The sequence below is a fragment of the Pristiophorus japonicus genome, chromosome 8 (genome assembly GCF_044704955.1).
Source record: "Pristiophorus japonicus isolate sPriJap1 chromosome 8, sPriJap1.hap1, whole genome shotgun sequence".
NCBI classification, from domain to species: Eukaryota; Metazoa; Chordata; class Chondrichthyes; family Pristiophoridae; genus Pristiophorus; species Pristiophorus japonicus.
Window position 1 is genome coordinate 192,059,523 of NC_091984.1, and position 16,282 is coordinate 192,075,804.

At 43.9% G+C, this 16,282-nt stretch overlaps 1 protein-coding gene across 1 annotated transcript in view; it reads left to right on the forward strand.

Annotated features, from left to right (window-relative positions):
- The first annotated feature begins 6,775 nt into the window (after positions 1 to 6,775).
- Positions 6,776 to 16,282, forward strand: part of rfc5 (replication factor C (activator 1) 5) — an 86,677-nt gene continuing 77,170 nt past the window's right edge. Inside the window, exons 1-2 of the mRNA XM_070887705.1 lie at positions 6,776 to 6,873; positions 10,793 to 10,857. Coding sequence (XP_070743806.1) covers positions 6,833 to 6,873; positions 10,793 to 10,857 — 106 coding nt within the window. The 5' untranslated portion in view covers positions 6,776 to 6,832. The remainder of the gene's footprint in view (positions 6,874 to 10,792; positions 10,858 to 16,282) is intronic.

Here is a 16,282-nt window from a genome sequence, read left to right on the forward strand (position 1 = left end):
ATCCATTCTAATATATTACCCCCAACCCCGTGAACTTTTATCTTGTGCAGTAAACTTTTATGTGGCACCTTGTCAAATGCCTTCTGGAAGTCCAAATACACCACATCCACTGGTTTCCCTTTATCCACCCTGTTCGTTACATCCTCAAAGAATTCTAGCAAATTTGTCAAAAATGACTTCCCCTTCATAAATCCATGCTGACTCTGCCTGACTGAATGTTGCTTTTCCAAATGTCCTGCTACTGCTTCTTTAATAATGGACTCCAACATTTTCCCAACCACAGATGTTAGGCTAACTGGTCTATAGTTTCCTGATTTTTGTCTGCCTCCTTTTTTAAATAGGGGCATTACATTTGCAGTTTTCCAATCTGCTGGGACCTCCTCAGAATCCAGGGAATTTTGGTAAATTACAACCAATGCATCCATAATCCCTGCCACTACTTCTCTTATAGATCCTAGGATGCAAGCCATCCGGTCCAGAGGATTTATCTGCCTTTAATCCCATATCTTACTGAGTACCACCTCCTTATTGATTGTGATTGTGTTAAGTTCCTCCCCCCCCATAGCCCCTAGACTATCCATTGTCGGAATATTGTTAGTGTCCTCTACCGTAAAGTCTGACACAAAATATTTGTTCAGAGTTCTTTCTTTCTTTAGTCTCAGCGGGAAAGATGAGGGCATAAGTACTGGAATTTTCATTTAGTTATTGTTGGTTGAGTTTAATTTACTTCAATTTAATCTTGAGCCGAGAAGTCAAGGGAGTGCAAAATCTAGCAGAGTAAGGAGTGTAGTCTTAGCTGTTCAGTCAAGAAGTACAGTTGGTGTAAAATTATGCTCAAGGTGTTATATTACTAAGTTGTGTTTAATTTGATTAATCTTTAAATTTAAACCAGTTGAATTTAAAATAGGGGGCCAGCTGAAGCAGTGTGGTACTTGGATTTGGGGAGGTCCTGGATGCTTCTTGTGTCCAAATTGCATGAAATGTCTCTGACTGCTTGCACAAGAGTTCAGGGATCCTGAGCTAGACGAGCAGCTGGCAACATTCTGTCACATTCAGAAGGCTCAAAGGTTCTAAGAATGCATATTGGGTGTTCCCAATTTCTTGTCCTTCCTGGTAGTAGTGGTCATGAGGCTGGGAGGTGCTGTTGAAGTGTGCTTGGTGAGCATGCTGTAGCTTGCTCTTCACAATCTATATTAATTATCTCGAATAGCAGACTATAATAAAGGGTGATTTAATTATTAAAAGTTGCAATGGGGAAAAGTAATACAATTGGCAAAGATGAGGATTTTTTTCCCTCCAATATGAGTAAAGAGAGGTTGAATATACCTACAGTTTAAGGTACAAGCCCATGTAATTAATTATATATTCACATATATAAATCAGAGCGGTTCTTGTGTTATCAACTATTTTAATGTTGATCAGGGTTTTCTAGTTTTCTAGGTTTGTAAGTATGTTAACCCAGCTAAAAACAGGGAGAAATAAGAAATCGACAAACAATGACACAGACAACAAAAAACAATCATAGCCAGCCCTGGTTAATATACAAGAGGTCACCAACTAATTACAGATTGGGATTAATTCACCCAGAAAGATCTGAACACCACTCTCTCTTCTCCAATTGTAACATCCAAATGTTTCTTAAATGATTCCAGGGTTTGTGCCTCCACTTATCTAGAGTCTAGGACTGGCAGGACGACAGTCGGGGGAAATCGCTCTGGCTGCCTGCCTCTTTTCCACGGGCTTGTCCTGGAGAGGGAGCATGTGGTGTCCAACGTTACACTCGATGCCCTCTGCAACCGGAGGGCATTGCAAGATATAGAATGGGCCCAAAATTCGCCATGATTTAGCTCCATTTGTTGGAGCTAAAACTTTTTTTTTGAAGCTAAATGAATCTAGTTTCACCAGTGGTCTAACGCCGTCCTTAAAAAAATAAGGGCTGATTTTTTCCAGTAAGGATTTTCTGACATCAGTCAGGGTCAAACCCACTGATAATGTCATTTTTTGAGAGTTTCGGCAATAAGGATATTTTTAAGGACAGTGCTAAATACCGATTTGAAAAAGCTTGCCTTACCTGGTGGAATCGGATGGAAAGCCGCGCTAACGTCGCCATCTTGGGTTATCTTCAACATAAATGTACTTACTGGCTCCTTTCAGTGGTCCCGCTAAAACTAAATCACATCAAATCACTCTGAATTACCTGGTATTTTTTTTTTATTGCCACTTTGAAGAAAATAATAAAATTATTTTATGGGAAACCATTTTTATTTCTCTGCAATTTCGACGCATCAATGATCCTCTTTTAAAACACTGGGCTGTCATAAAAAGAACAGGTACAACTGTGAAATAAGAAATTCAGATGCATCCTTTGCAGGTTAGGTGTTAAAACAGGTGTTTTCTGAAAAGTTTTTAAAAGTTGTAAAACGTCAACGCCGGCATGTTGGAAAACGAGCTGAGTGAAAGCTTTTGGAGGGAAGGCTGAGTTTAATAATTGAGCCTTTTGTGAGTCTATAAATCATTATTAAGGACATTTTAAGGCCATTTTACGACATTTAAAGAATGGGTGGCATTCTATCTTTGCCATATGTGGAGCTTGCTTATGTTATCCTCTCTTATATCGAAGAAGGCTTATTCGGTGGCATTATCTGCGAAGAGCTCGCAGAATGGGGAGGAGGTACGAACGAGGTTACAGGGAGTGGCGTTCATACCTGCACCTGACTGAGGGACAGTGTATTAGGAGTCTGGGCTTTCGAAAAGAGGTGGTCGCAGAAATATGCAACCTCATAAGGGCGGACATACAGCCTCAAAGCGGGGGGACTTCACTGCCCATCGAAGTGAAAGTAACTGCGGCACTTTTGTTCTATGCCTCTGGCTCATTTTAGCCATCATTTTGGGACGTATGCTGCATGTCGCAGCGCACTACTCATAGTTGCATTCAACAAGTGACTGCTGCCCTGTACGCACGCAGGATGGAGTTTATAAACTTCCCAATGACAAGGGAGGCACAACAAGAGAGGGCTTCAGGCTTTGCTAGAATTGCTGGCTTCCCTAAGGTGCAGGCAGCTATTGATGGTACACACATCGCCCTGCGGGCACCTTTCGAAGATCAAAAGTTTTACCGAAACACAAGTGGATTCCACTTGCTCAACCTGATGATCGTCTGCGACCATATTAGGCGCATCATGGCAGTAGATGATAAGCATGCAGGGAGCATCAAAGATGCTTTGATCCTCCGCGAGAGCAGTGTGTCACAGATATTTCAGCAACAGCCAGAAGGGCAGGGATGGTGGGGGGCAAAGCTTATGAGCTCGCCACCTGGCTCATGACCCCCAACTGGACCCCTCAGACAGAACCCGAGCGTCGCTATAATGACACCCATATAGCCACACGAGACGTCGTGGAGAAGACAATTGGACTGCTAAAGCAGCGTTTCCGATGCCTGGACCACTCTGGAGGCTACCCGCAATACTCCCCTTAGCAGGTCAGTGAGTTCACTGTGCTGTGCTGCATGCGACACAACTTAGCAATTATGAGGGAAAGGATATTCCCACTGGAGAATACTGCAGAACAATCTCAGGCAACAGGGGGGGCGGAGGTGGAGATTACAAAGAGAATGAGGAGGACGAGGAACCTTTACAACCCACAAGAGGACAGAGGAGGAGGCCTCGTATACTTTATGCCATTGCAGCAGCCTTGTGTCAGCATCTTATACTTCACCGCTTTGTATGAAGGCTGAACAGCACGTTTGATCATTGTGTATCCCCACCATGTTGACTACTTCCAATTCTGTGAATGAAATGAGACACTACCTAAGTTTGGTTTTGTTGAAAAAAATAACGTAAATAATTTTGGTTTAGTTGAAAAATAATTTAAATAATTGTTTTAGTTGAAAATATTATGTCCATAATGTTGGTTTTGTTGAGAAAATGTTTTGCAGTTTATTAAATATTTGTACACTTGGCACTTAACTTTAATAAAAATATTTATATTAAATTTTTCAAGTAACATAATTTAAATAACAATAAAAGAACAAAACAACAGCAAACAAACCAGCTGCAGCCATCTCTTTCCCCCCCCCCGCCCTTTATTTAAACACCGCCGTGCCCCCGCCCGACCTTCTTGCCTCTGACCTTGCCCTTAACCCTATTCCCGGTGAGCCCAAGGTTTTTGATACAGTCTCGGGTAGGACGCTGCGCTTGTGGGAGGACAGACCCAGGAGATGGCAATGGAAGCCCTTGAAAACCTGTGGCTGCGGAAGGCCCGGCTTGGGACTCCTCAGCCTGTGGATCAACCTGCACATTGACACTGACTGTTGAGGTTGGTCTGGGGATTGGCGTGGGAACGGCATCACTTGATGCCGTCAATTGCTGCTGGGCAATGACAGCCTGGGTGTGCTCCCACATTGCAATAGCCATCTCCAACATGCCCTCCTTAATCTGTGCAGATATTGCTGCCATTCCCTCTGACATGCCCTCCCTAATGTCAGCAGAGTTTGCTGCCATGCCTCCAGACAATGCTCCTATTTCTCCCTTGATCCCACCCATGGCTTCCAAGAGCGACTTGGTAAGCTCAACGCTCTCCCCACTCATTACCATGAGCTCTAACACCTCCCATGTAGCCTGCATTTCAGGAGAGCGCTGTTCCAGTCTCCTCCTTACCCGTGCAGATACCGCCCTAGGTGTGCTTTGCTGCAACCCACTGGGACCTGTCGCGATCTCAGAGAGTGTACAACCATGAAATGTCCCTCGTGCATACAGCTGCCGAAAGCGCTTGGCACATGCATGTTGTGCACCGCCTCCAATTGCAATGTCACCGTCTCATCCCCAAAATCCTCCTCCATCCCCAACCCTCCCCCCGGAATAAAAATATCCTCGTCTTCCTGCTCCTCTTCATTCTGGTCCTTGAGCTGATTGACTACCCCTATAACTTCTTCAGTGTTGCTGAGTTCGGCAAGCTCATCCAATTCTGGTTGTGTCAGGGTGGCGGGGCCTTCTGCTTCATTATTGGATGTCTGCAACATCTACAAAATATAACAGAACAGATGAATGGTTAGCAGCAGGGGAAAGGGCAGGGTGACATGAGTAGGCTCACATAGCGCAGGCTCATTTGAAGGATCACGACGAATGATCGGTTTGTGCTATGTACTAAGCGTAGCCGACGGTCAGTATATTGCATAAACTGAAGCGTAGCACTACTTAACATTGAGCCAACCCCGACTGTGGATTTTGCAGGACTTACCCTCTCTCTGTAACCTGAACCTAGCTTCTGCATGGGTGATTGATCTTCTGGCGGTACCAATAATACCTGCGATCCTCATTTCCAGGGGTATTAGTGACTGCAGTCTTGCCGGACCTCCACCGATTTTCATCCGCTCTCGGGTGGCTGTCGGACAACTTCTTCTGCAAAGATGGCAACAGAAATTTTTAAGAGAGGAGCCCTCTGCTGTCATGGCACACACAGATAATCACATTTACAATTCAAGTAATTGTAGTGCATAAATAAAAATATTACTTACTCTAACTACTTGGCAAAAGTCCTGCCACTTCTTCTGGCACTGCTTGCCATCCTTATGGATGGACGTCACTGCTGAAATCTGCTCTGCAACATGGTCCCAAGCTTGAGCCATTGCAGAAAGTTTCAGTTTACCAGCAGTCTTCTTGCCAATCTGCCGCCATACACTTTCGACAACGGCCACCAGGGCATCATTGGCGTCTTGGGTGAACTTCCTCGCCCTTTTCCTTTCCAATTCACGGTCCATTTTTCGTTTCCGAGCTCCTGTGTGGAAGTACTCAGGAATCTCCTGTAAGTTACAGTGGTCTTTAAAAATGGTTGATCCAGACCGGGAAGTGTACTGTGCATGCACGGGCACACCCGTCACGTGAAAAAAAGTGATTTTTTTTCTCTTTTTTTCGTGCATTTGTAGAACGGGTGTTATTTTCATTGCGAAAATGTTTAGCTCCAGCCTTAAAAATGGAGGTATTTTAGCGCCACACCAACATTTTAAAAACTTTTGGCGAAACTTGGTCATTATTTCTTTGCCGCTATTTTGGAATAATGCCAAAAAACGTAGATATTTTTCAATGTGGAAATTTCTAGCCCAGAATGTCTTGTACATAAGAAATAGGAGCAGGAGTAGGCCATTTGGCCCCTCGAGCCTGCTCCACCATTTAATAAGATCATAGCTGATCTGATCTTGGGCTCAGCTCCACTTCCCTGCCTGCTCCCTAAAACCCTTCACTCCCTTATCGTTCAAAAATCTGTCTATCTCCACCTTAAATTTATTCAATGACCCAGCCTCCACAGTTCTCTGGGGCAGAGAATTTTTTACGATCCTCTGAGAGAAGAAATTCCTCCTCACCTCAGTTCTAAATGGGTGCCGCCTTATTCTTGGTATTATTTTGTGTTGGTGGCACTTGATGCTTATTTTGGCATTTTTTTTTTAGATTGATTGGATTATCCCATATTAGTGGTGCCCTAAAAGGGGCACTTCTGATGACTTTTGGGGCAACCCCGATTTGGTCCATCAAAAAGGTCCACTTATCTGGAAGTTTATTCCATACAATTGGTGATTCTTTCTGTCCCCTTTGACTTGTTTCTCACCAGCCTCTAGAGCACCTTCTTCTAAACTCATTTCCTTTATGCTTTTACTCTCCCCTCGGACTATTCGGTGGGAACAGCTGAGATCTGCTGCAGGCTGTTCGCTGTATGTGATGACTTTCTGGGAGGGAACTTGGCTCCGCCGCACAGCTGCCGGCCGGCCAGATGCCTTAAAACTCGCGAGAGCTCCGGCTCCGCGCGGGGAATTGGCGCCAACCTGCACTTTGAAGCCGTCACGATGGCGACCGGGAAGGAGCCGAGGAGCAGAAACCTGCCCTGGTAAGAGCAGCTGGGATGGAGAGAGAGCGAACGAGTGAAAGCCTTGACGGACTGTGCCCAATTTTTCATGGTACAGTACAGGTGCACCGGGAGCCGCCGTGTGGGTTCCGTCCTCCCGCCGCCGCCTGGAGTAAGCGGGCTGCTTGGGCCTGGTGGGCGCGGGCTGTGCTGCGGAATTGAAATAAAACGGAAAGTCCGCGCGCCCCGCTGCTCAGCGCCGAACTGACTGACGGGTGCTTTTAAACGGGTCAGTGGACTGGGGGCACCCACCACTGGGAGCAAGAAACCCCCTTTGCAGTGATGTGCATGCTGCCCGGGGCAGGCGTTTCAGTAGCTTGATGCGAGCCGGGCCCCTGTCCCTCTGTTAAACACCGTATATCAAAACTCGCATTTTGCAAACGCTCCTTGCAGTCTTCAGATAACTGCAGCTGACTCGGGACCCTGCAGAAATGGTCATTACAATTGCAATCTCCCTGATACATGCACCCGATGCAGATTGCCCGCTTGGTTCCTTGGCCAAACTTGTTCATTTGGCCAGTTTTGGTGTTTGGGTGCTGCGTATCACCCTCATTCTAAAGTCCACCCTGAAACATAGAAAATAGGTGCAGGAGTAGGCTATTCGGCCCTTCTAGCCTGCACCACCATTCAATGAGTTCATGGCTGAACATGCAACTTCAGTACCCCATTCCTGCTTTCTCGCCATACCCCTTGATCCCCCTAGTAGTAAGGACTTCATTTAACTCCTTTTTGAATATATGATTTGTCCAGCTGAATGGGGTGGCACCTTTTGCCCAAAATTGGGGATGGGTAATGTGCATTGCATCCAGGTGGGCACATCCAATGCTGGGTGGTGGTACTCAACTTTTGGCTGCACCCACTATTACACTTTAATAAAATTCCAGTTGTCAACCCTGCTAAAATATCTATATCTGGAATTATAGAAAAAAGCACTAAAGGGGGGTATTCGGCCCATCATTATTTCTCATCAATATGCTGCCCTTTGGCAACATCATCCGAAAACACAGTTTCCACATGTACGCTGACGACACCCAGCTCTTCCACTTCTCTCGACCCCTCCATGGTCTCTAATGCTTGTCTGACATCCAGTACTTAATGAGCAGAATATTTTTCCAATTAAATATTGAGAAGACCAAAGCCATCTCCTTTGGTTCTCCACCACAAACTGCATTCCCTACCCACCGACTCCATCCCTCTCACTATTCCAACGCACTCCTGGTTGGCCTCCCACATTCTACCCTACGTAAACTTGAGGTCATCCAAAACCTGACCGCCTGTGTCCTAACTCGCAATAAGTCCTGCTCACCCATCATCCCTGTGCTCGCTGACCTACATTGGCTCCCGATTAAGCAACACTTCAATTTCAAAATTCTCATCCTTGTTTACAAATCCCTCCATGGCCTCATCCCTCCCTACCTCTGTAATCTCCTTTAGCCACACAATCCCCCAAGATGGCTGCGCTCCTCAAATTCTGCCCTCTTGAGCATCCCTGATTGTAACTGCTCAACTATTGGTGGCTGTGCCTTCAGCTGCCTAGGCCCCAAGGTCTGGAACTCCCTCCCTAAAACTCCCTGTCTCTCTACCTCTCCTCCTTTAAGACGCTCCTTAAAACCTACCTCTTTGACCAAGCTTTTAGTCATCTGCCCTAATTTCTTATGTGGCTTGGTGTCAAAAATTTTTTTTGTCTTCGAGCACTCCAGTGAAGTGCCTTGGGACATTTTACTATTTTAAAGGCACTATATGAATACAAGTTGTTAACTTTTTCCTTTCCTTCTAAAAATCCCCTCTGTGGAAAGATTTCTTCTAATTTTTTTTTTGTTCTTCTAGTTATATTCCTAAGTTTATCCCTATTTTGAGAATTTGCCAATCAGTGGAACCAACCTTTCACTATTTACCCTCTCAAAACTGTTCTGAATTTTGAAAACCTCTATTAGATTCCACTTGACCGTCTCTGTTCCAGTGAAAAAAGCTCCAAATTATTTTAGGATTTTAAAACTACAACCTCTGTCATGACATTATTCGAGAGAATTTTCACTATATCCTTTCCATGACTCGAATGTCCTTCATTTAATGGAGTGCCCAGAACTGCAAGCAATACTCCCAATTGTAACCCAGCCAATGTTTTGTACAGATTTAGCATCATTTCATAGCACTTGCAGTCAACATCCTTGTATATAAAATACATAATCCCATTTAGCTTTTTCAGTAAGCCTCCCAAGTGGTGGAAAACAAGATAAAAATGTCCAGCCTACAACAACTTGCATTTATATAGCACCTTTAACATAGTAAAATGTCCCAAGGCGCTTCATGGGAGCATTATCAAACACAATCTGACATGAGTCACGTAAGGAGATATTAGGGCAGATGACCAAGAGCTTGGTCAAAGAGGTAGGTTTTAAGGAGAGTCTTAAGGAAGGAAAGAGAGGCGAAGAATTCCAGAGCCAAGGTCCTTGGCAGCTCCAGTGGTGGAGTGATTAAAATCAGGGATGCGCAAGTGGTCAGAATTGGAGGAGCGCAGCTATGTCGGAGGGTTGTAGGCAATGTTCCCTGTAAACTGCGCTTTATTCTGCACGACCAGATTCTTTTACTGCATGGTCCCTTTAAATTTCTGTGCATGCGTGAAACTTACTATGGAAAAGCTGGTGGGCAGCCTGCATGGGACCTTTTCCGTTACTGCGTGGCCACGCAGCTTAAAGGGAACATTGGTTATAGGGCTCGAAGCGGTTACAGAGATAGGGAGGAGCAAGGCCATGGAGGGATTTGAAAACGAGGATGAGAATTTTAAAGTCTAGGTGTTGATTAGCCGGGAGCCAATGTAGGTCAGGGAGCTAATGGGTGAACAGGACTTGGTGCGAGTTAGGACACGGGCAGCAGAGTCTTGGATGAGCTTAAGTTTATGAAGGATGGGCGTCTGACCATGAGTGTGTTGGAATAGTCAAGACTAGATGTGACAAAAGCATGGATGAGGGTTTCAGCAGCAGATGAGCTGAGGCAGGGTGGAGTCGGGTGATGTTACGTAGGTGGAAGTAGGCGGTCTTACTGATGGCACGGATATGTGGTCGGAAGCTCATCTTTGGGTCAAATACGACACCAAGGTTGCGAACAGTCTGGTTCGGTCTCAGACAGTTGCCAGGGAGAGGGCTGGAGTCGGTGTCGAGGGAACAGAGTTTGTGGCGGGAACAGAGACAATGGCTTCGGTCTTCCCAGTATTTATTTGGAAGAAATTCTGCTCGTCCTTAAAATATTTATACTCATCATAGCTCATGTACAAAATATATTTGATGTGGAATTTTGTTTTAGGATTGCCATTTATGTGAGTCATGTTTGAAGTACAGGGTAATAGCACTGCACTTAACCCACTGGTGGAATTGGGCGCAATGCGCATGCTTTTCTGATCTGTCAAGATTTCTCCGAAGAGGATCCTCCACATTCCCGAAGTCGATAACTAACTAGTCCGGCCCGCGGCTTTTGGACAATAATTCTGGATTTTATTTTACTGAATATCAAATGGGATTTTCTCAAAAATGTCCGGTTTTCGGACAATTCCGATTTTTGGACAGCCGGATTGGAGATGTTGTACCTGTAATGGGATTGTCCTTGAGAATAAAGTGTATGAAGTACTGTAGCGGGTGACATCTACACTTACAGCTAGCACAAACTTAAGATTCAAGATAAAACTCGAGCAATTTTCAGATAGTAACAAGCTGTTGTGATGTCATGCAATCTTACATTGCTATTTGGGAATTACTTTCAACTATTCATTATATATAATGACACTCCATTATATGAACATAAACTGTGCATACATGCATCCTTGTCCTGGAGATTTAGAATCATGTATGCACTGAAATTGATTTTATCTACTTAAAACAAAATTGAAACCCTTTAATTTCTGTTGCAGGGTGGAAAAGTACCGGCCCCAGACCCTGGATGATCTTATTTCCCATCAAGATATCCTCAACACAAGTGAGTTGTTGCCATGGTTCAATTTTTCAGCTGCAGTTCCCTTTCTTTGTTAAAGACATATCAACATAAGATAGAAGCTTACTGTAAACTAAAGATTGATATTACCCAATATGTTTCTATCTAAGGCAGAAAGAACAACATTTCTTGTGACAAGTGGATATTTATTTTATTGGGACATTATATTGCTGTAGGTCTGTGTAATGTTTAAAATACCTGTAAAACTCTAACTACCATAATGAAGACTGCAGGTTTATATTAAAAAATATAAAGTTGATGTAGAGATCAATTTAATCATTATTTGGAGGCAAAGGTCTGTACTGTTAGAAAACTTTTATCTCCATTCATTGGACAGCATTTAGCTGCAGCTGGGGAATTGATGGGCTTTTTAGCATTTATTCTAAGTGTATTATAAATTTTGAAGAAAACTAGTGAGTTTCTCATGGTGTTGATTATTGAAGCATTATTTATAACAATGTGGATGTTTTACCATGTATTGCACAATGTATTATTGTAATCCTAAAGTGTAACTGTATTTAACGTCGCCTGTCCCTTTAAGACCACAAGGTCTAATTGCTGTAAATAGGCACACCAATTCGAGGCTTTGTCTATAGACTGGTAACTGCTCAGCCCTGAGGGTGAGTTTAGGTTATCAAGATAAGAAGAAACTATCAGAAATAAGTGATTTAAAAAAAAAATGTATTCACAATGTTAATTATTGATTGGTAGTTTTCCAATTTGTTCAATTTGTGATTTGTTGCTATTTTATGAATGATATTTGAGACAATCAAGTTCAAGTGTGATAAATACAAGATTTTTTTTTACATATATACTAGGTGATTTTCCATGGTATTACTCAGGGACAATATGGGTGAGGTTATGATTAAAAAAAAACCTTAAGTTATAAATTAAAAATGTCAGAAATTTTATTGAGGAATTGAAACATTGGCAAAATACTTTTTATAAATTGGCTGCAAGAAAATTTCCAAGGAAGTTGAATTTGCCTCTGTGCAACAGGAAATATGTGCATTTGTTTAATTCTTTTTATATTCTAGAAGAAAGGTACAGATATTTCTTTAAAAGAACTGAAATTGATTTGTAGTAATTCAATACACTGTCCAAATGCCGTGATGCAGGATTATAAATGTGCATCTGTACTCATAAATGTTTTCCAAGAGCAAAATTTGCACAGTGCCAAAATAAAACATGCACTGTTACTTAACAGTATTATTTTTGATACACTCTGATGTGCAGTAGCTCCTCATTGCCCACACTGCAGCTTCTGAGGAAATGTTCATTTTTTGGGATCACTTACTAATTAATAAGTTCACCATCTGTTTTATATGACTTGTGTAACAAAAATAATATTGCCTTCTCTTTTGTGAATATAAACTAATGTAAAGGAGTTTAAGTGTTAATTAACATTTTTATAACAATTTGACAATATTTGTGTCAAAATCTGATTTAATTGTTGAGGATTAATCTTAAATGTATTCCAGTACAGAGTGATTCCAGGCAATGACTAAATGCTGCCTTTCTGCACACTAATTGAGGACTCTTTTTTGTTAATTTAGCCCTTAGTGGTTACTATAAAATGTGTGTCGTTTCCCTGTTAAGGGTTTAGGTAGTGTTATTCTCAAAAAAAAATATTATCAAAAATAATGGGCTGAATTTTTGGCTCATTTGCGCCCCATTTAGTGCCTGAGCGGGGCACAAAAACAATTTTTTTTGGTGAAACGAGGTGCACAAGATTTTGCGCCCGGGTGGAAATTTCGGCAGTGGTTTTGCGGCGAGGCTAAAACTTGGCGCCCGCCCGCTTTTTTCACCATTTGGTTGACATAAATCGGCGTGCAATGCTGCACTAGCGCCCTGGGCAGAACTTTCGAGCATATCGCCCAATTTAGCGTCCGCCTGAGAACCCACCAGCAAAAAGCAGTCGCTCCCGGCTCTAACAGCACCATCTTTAAAACGGAGGAGAAAGTCGGAGTTATGAGTGCTTAAAAGGATTGGGAGAAGAAGGCTGCATTTTTGATTGTGAAGTTTATAGTTTGTTTTAAAGAACGTTTAAGGACATTTTAAAAGATGGGGGCCATACTATATCAGCCATTAATCCTGGCTGCTATATTTATACGGTGTCGAGCTGGAAGAAGGCTTATTGATCATTTTCAACGTAATCGAAGAGGTCGCAGACATATGGGGAGGGAGGCCGTACCCCCAACGACTCTACAGGGAACATCGCTCATACCTGCAGCTGTCTGAGGCACAGTGCAGTAGAAGGCTGCGCTTCTGAAAAGAAATGCTGACGGAGATATGCCAGCTCATAAAGGCAGACCTGCAGCCTACTAGCGGCAACAGGACTACATTGCCCGTTTAGGTGAAGGTGACTGCGGCACTTGCCTTCTATGCCTCCGGCTCCTTTCAGACATCAGCGGGGGACATATGCTCCATCTCGCAGCACGCTATACATTGCTGTATTCGCCAGATGACTACTGCACTGTACACATGCAGGATGGACTTCATAAACTTCCCAATGACCAAGGAGACCGAGAATGAGAGGACAATTTGCTGGCTTCCTCAAGGTTCAGGGTGCCCTTGACTATGCACAATCCAGAGGTCGAAAGGGATTCCACTCCATGAACGTACAGATCGTCTGCGACAGGGATTGTGGATGCATTGGTTGTAATTTACCAAAATTCTCTGGATTCTGGGGAGGTCCCAGCAGATTGGAAAACTGCAAATGTAACGCCCCTATTTAAAAAAAGGAGGCAGACAAAAAGCAGGAAACTATAGACCAATTAGCTTAACATCTGTGGTTAGGAAAATATTGGAGTCCATTATAAAGGAAGCAGTAGCAGGACATTTGGAAAAGCGTAATTCGGTCAGGCAGAGTAAGTATGGATTTATGAAAGGGAAGTCATGTTTGACAAATTTGCTGGAATTCTTTGAGGATGTAACGAACAGGGTGGATAAAGGGGAACCAGTGGATGTGGTATATTTGGACTTCCAGAAGGCATTTGACAGGGTGCCACATAAAAGGGTACTGCACAAGATAAAAGTTCACGGGGTTGGGGGTAATATATTAGCATGGATAGAGGATTGACTAACTAACAGAAAACAGAGAGTTGGGATAAATGGTTCATTCTCGGGTTGGCAACCAGTAACTAGGGGGGTGCCGCAGGGATCCTTGCTGGGACCCCAACTATTTACAATCTATATTAACGACTTGGAAGAAGGGACCGAGTGTAATGTAGCCAAGTTTGATGACGAGACAAAGATGGGAGGAAAAGCAAAGTGTGAGGAGGACACAAAATCTGCAAAAGAAGATAGACAGGCTAAGTGCGTGGGCAAAAATTGGCAGATGGAGGATAATGTTGGAAAGTGTGAGGTCATGCACTTCGGCAGAAAAAAATCAAAGAGCAAGTTATTATTTGAATGGAGAAAAATTGCAAAGTGCCGCAGTACAGCGGGACCTGGGGGTACTCATGCATGAAACACAAAAGGTTAGTATGCAGGTACAGCAAATGATCAGGAAGGCCAATGGAATCTTGGCCTTTATTGCAAAGGGGATGGAGTATAAAAACAGGGAAGGCTTGCTACAGTTATACAGGGTATTGGTGAGGCCACACCTGGAATACTGTGTACAGTTTTGGTTTCCATATTTACGAAAGGATATATTTGCTTAGGAGGCAGTTCAGAGAAGGTTCACTAGGTTGATTCCAGAGATGAGGGGGTTGGCTTATGAGGAAAGGTTGAGTAGGTTGGGCCTCTACTCATTGGAATTCAGAAGAATGAGAGGTGATCTTACCGAAATGTATAAGATTATGAGGGGGCTTGACAAGGTGGATGCAGAGAGGACGTTTCCACTGATAGGGGAGACTCGAACTAGGGAGCATAATCTCAGAATAAGGGGCCGCTCATTAAAAACTGAGATGAGGAGGAATTTCTTCCGAGTGTTGTAAATCTGTGGAATTTGCAGCCTCAGAACTGTGGAAGCTGGGACATTGAACAAATTTAAGACAGATATAGACAGTTTCTTAACCGATAAGGGAATAAGGGTTTATGGGGAGCAGGCAGGGAAGTGGCCCTGAGTCCACGATTGGATCAGCCATGATCGTATTAAATAACGGAGCAGGCTCGAGGGGCCATATGGTCTACTACTGCTCCTCTTTCCGATGTTCTTATGTTCTTTCAGCACATTATGGTAGTCAATACCCAGTATTCAGGGAGCATCCATCTTGCGTGAGAGCACTGTCTCAAGCATGTTCCAGCATCAACCACAAGGCCAGAGCTGGATCCTGGGGACAAAGGTTACGGAATCACCACCTGGCTCATGACCCCCCTCCAGAACCCTCAGACAGAAGCCGAGCATCGCTATATTGAGAGCCATGCAAACACACAACATTGTCGAACAGACAATTGGAGTGCTTAAGCAATGCTTCCGATGCCTGGTCCACTCTGGAGGCTGCCTGCAATACTCCCCTTAGCAAGTCTGTGAGTTCATTGTGTTGTGCTGCATGCTACACAACTTAGTCATCATGAAGGGACAGGAATTGCCAATGGAGATTGCAGGACCACCTCAGGAGAGGGGGGGAAAGGAGGAGGAAGAGGAGCCTGGCGAGGAACCCATGCCACCACCACCCCAACCACAACCACAAGGGCAGCAGTGTGGGAATTTTGGCGCTGCAAATACCTTATGTCAGCAGCTTATCATAATTCAACTCTTTGCTTGAAGAGTGAAAGGCAAGTTTGACCGTTGCCTGGCCACTCTATCCCATCATGTTGACTATTCCTCCTCTTACTTTGCAAATGAGACGCTACACAGGAATGGTTAAGGTGAACAAAATAATTTATCAAACATTGTGAACTTTTATAACTTTGTTAACATAATTTGAAAACTTTAATAAAATAACAAATTATTTGCATCCAGCAGTGTGATTAAAGAATAACAACATTATAATGAACAGAATGCACAACATAATACAGCAACCTCCACCCCCATTGTCTTTTACCACCGGTTCTTTTCTCTCTCTTTCTCCCCCCCCCCCCCCCCCCCTTACCCTTATCCCCTTCCCTCACCTGCTGCTCCTACCAGAAATGGCACCAAAAGTTCGTGCAGCAAGGCGGCCAGAGTCCTGCTGTGTTGGGAGAGATATTGGAGACGCCGTCTGGAGACACACTGGACCAGCTCGTGGCATGGAAGGCCCGGTTTCTGACTTTTACGGCTCTTGATCAGCATCGCCAGTCACAGGTGGTGTGGGTCTAGGTGTCACATTGGGGACCGCAGAGAGTATGGTGGAAGGGTTTATGGACTGCTACACCTGCCCAAGCTGAAGCAGAGCTTGTGCCTGTGATGCACCATATACAGAAAGGCTTCTCGCCACACTCTCCGCGACTCCAGTGTCACTGATGGAGGCCACCAGCCTCATGT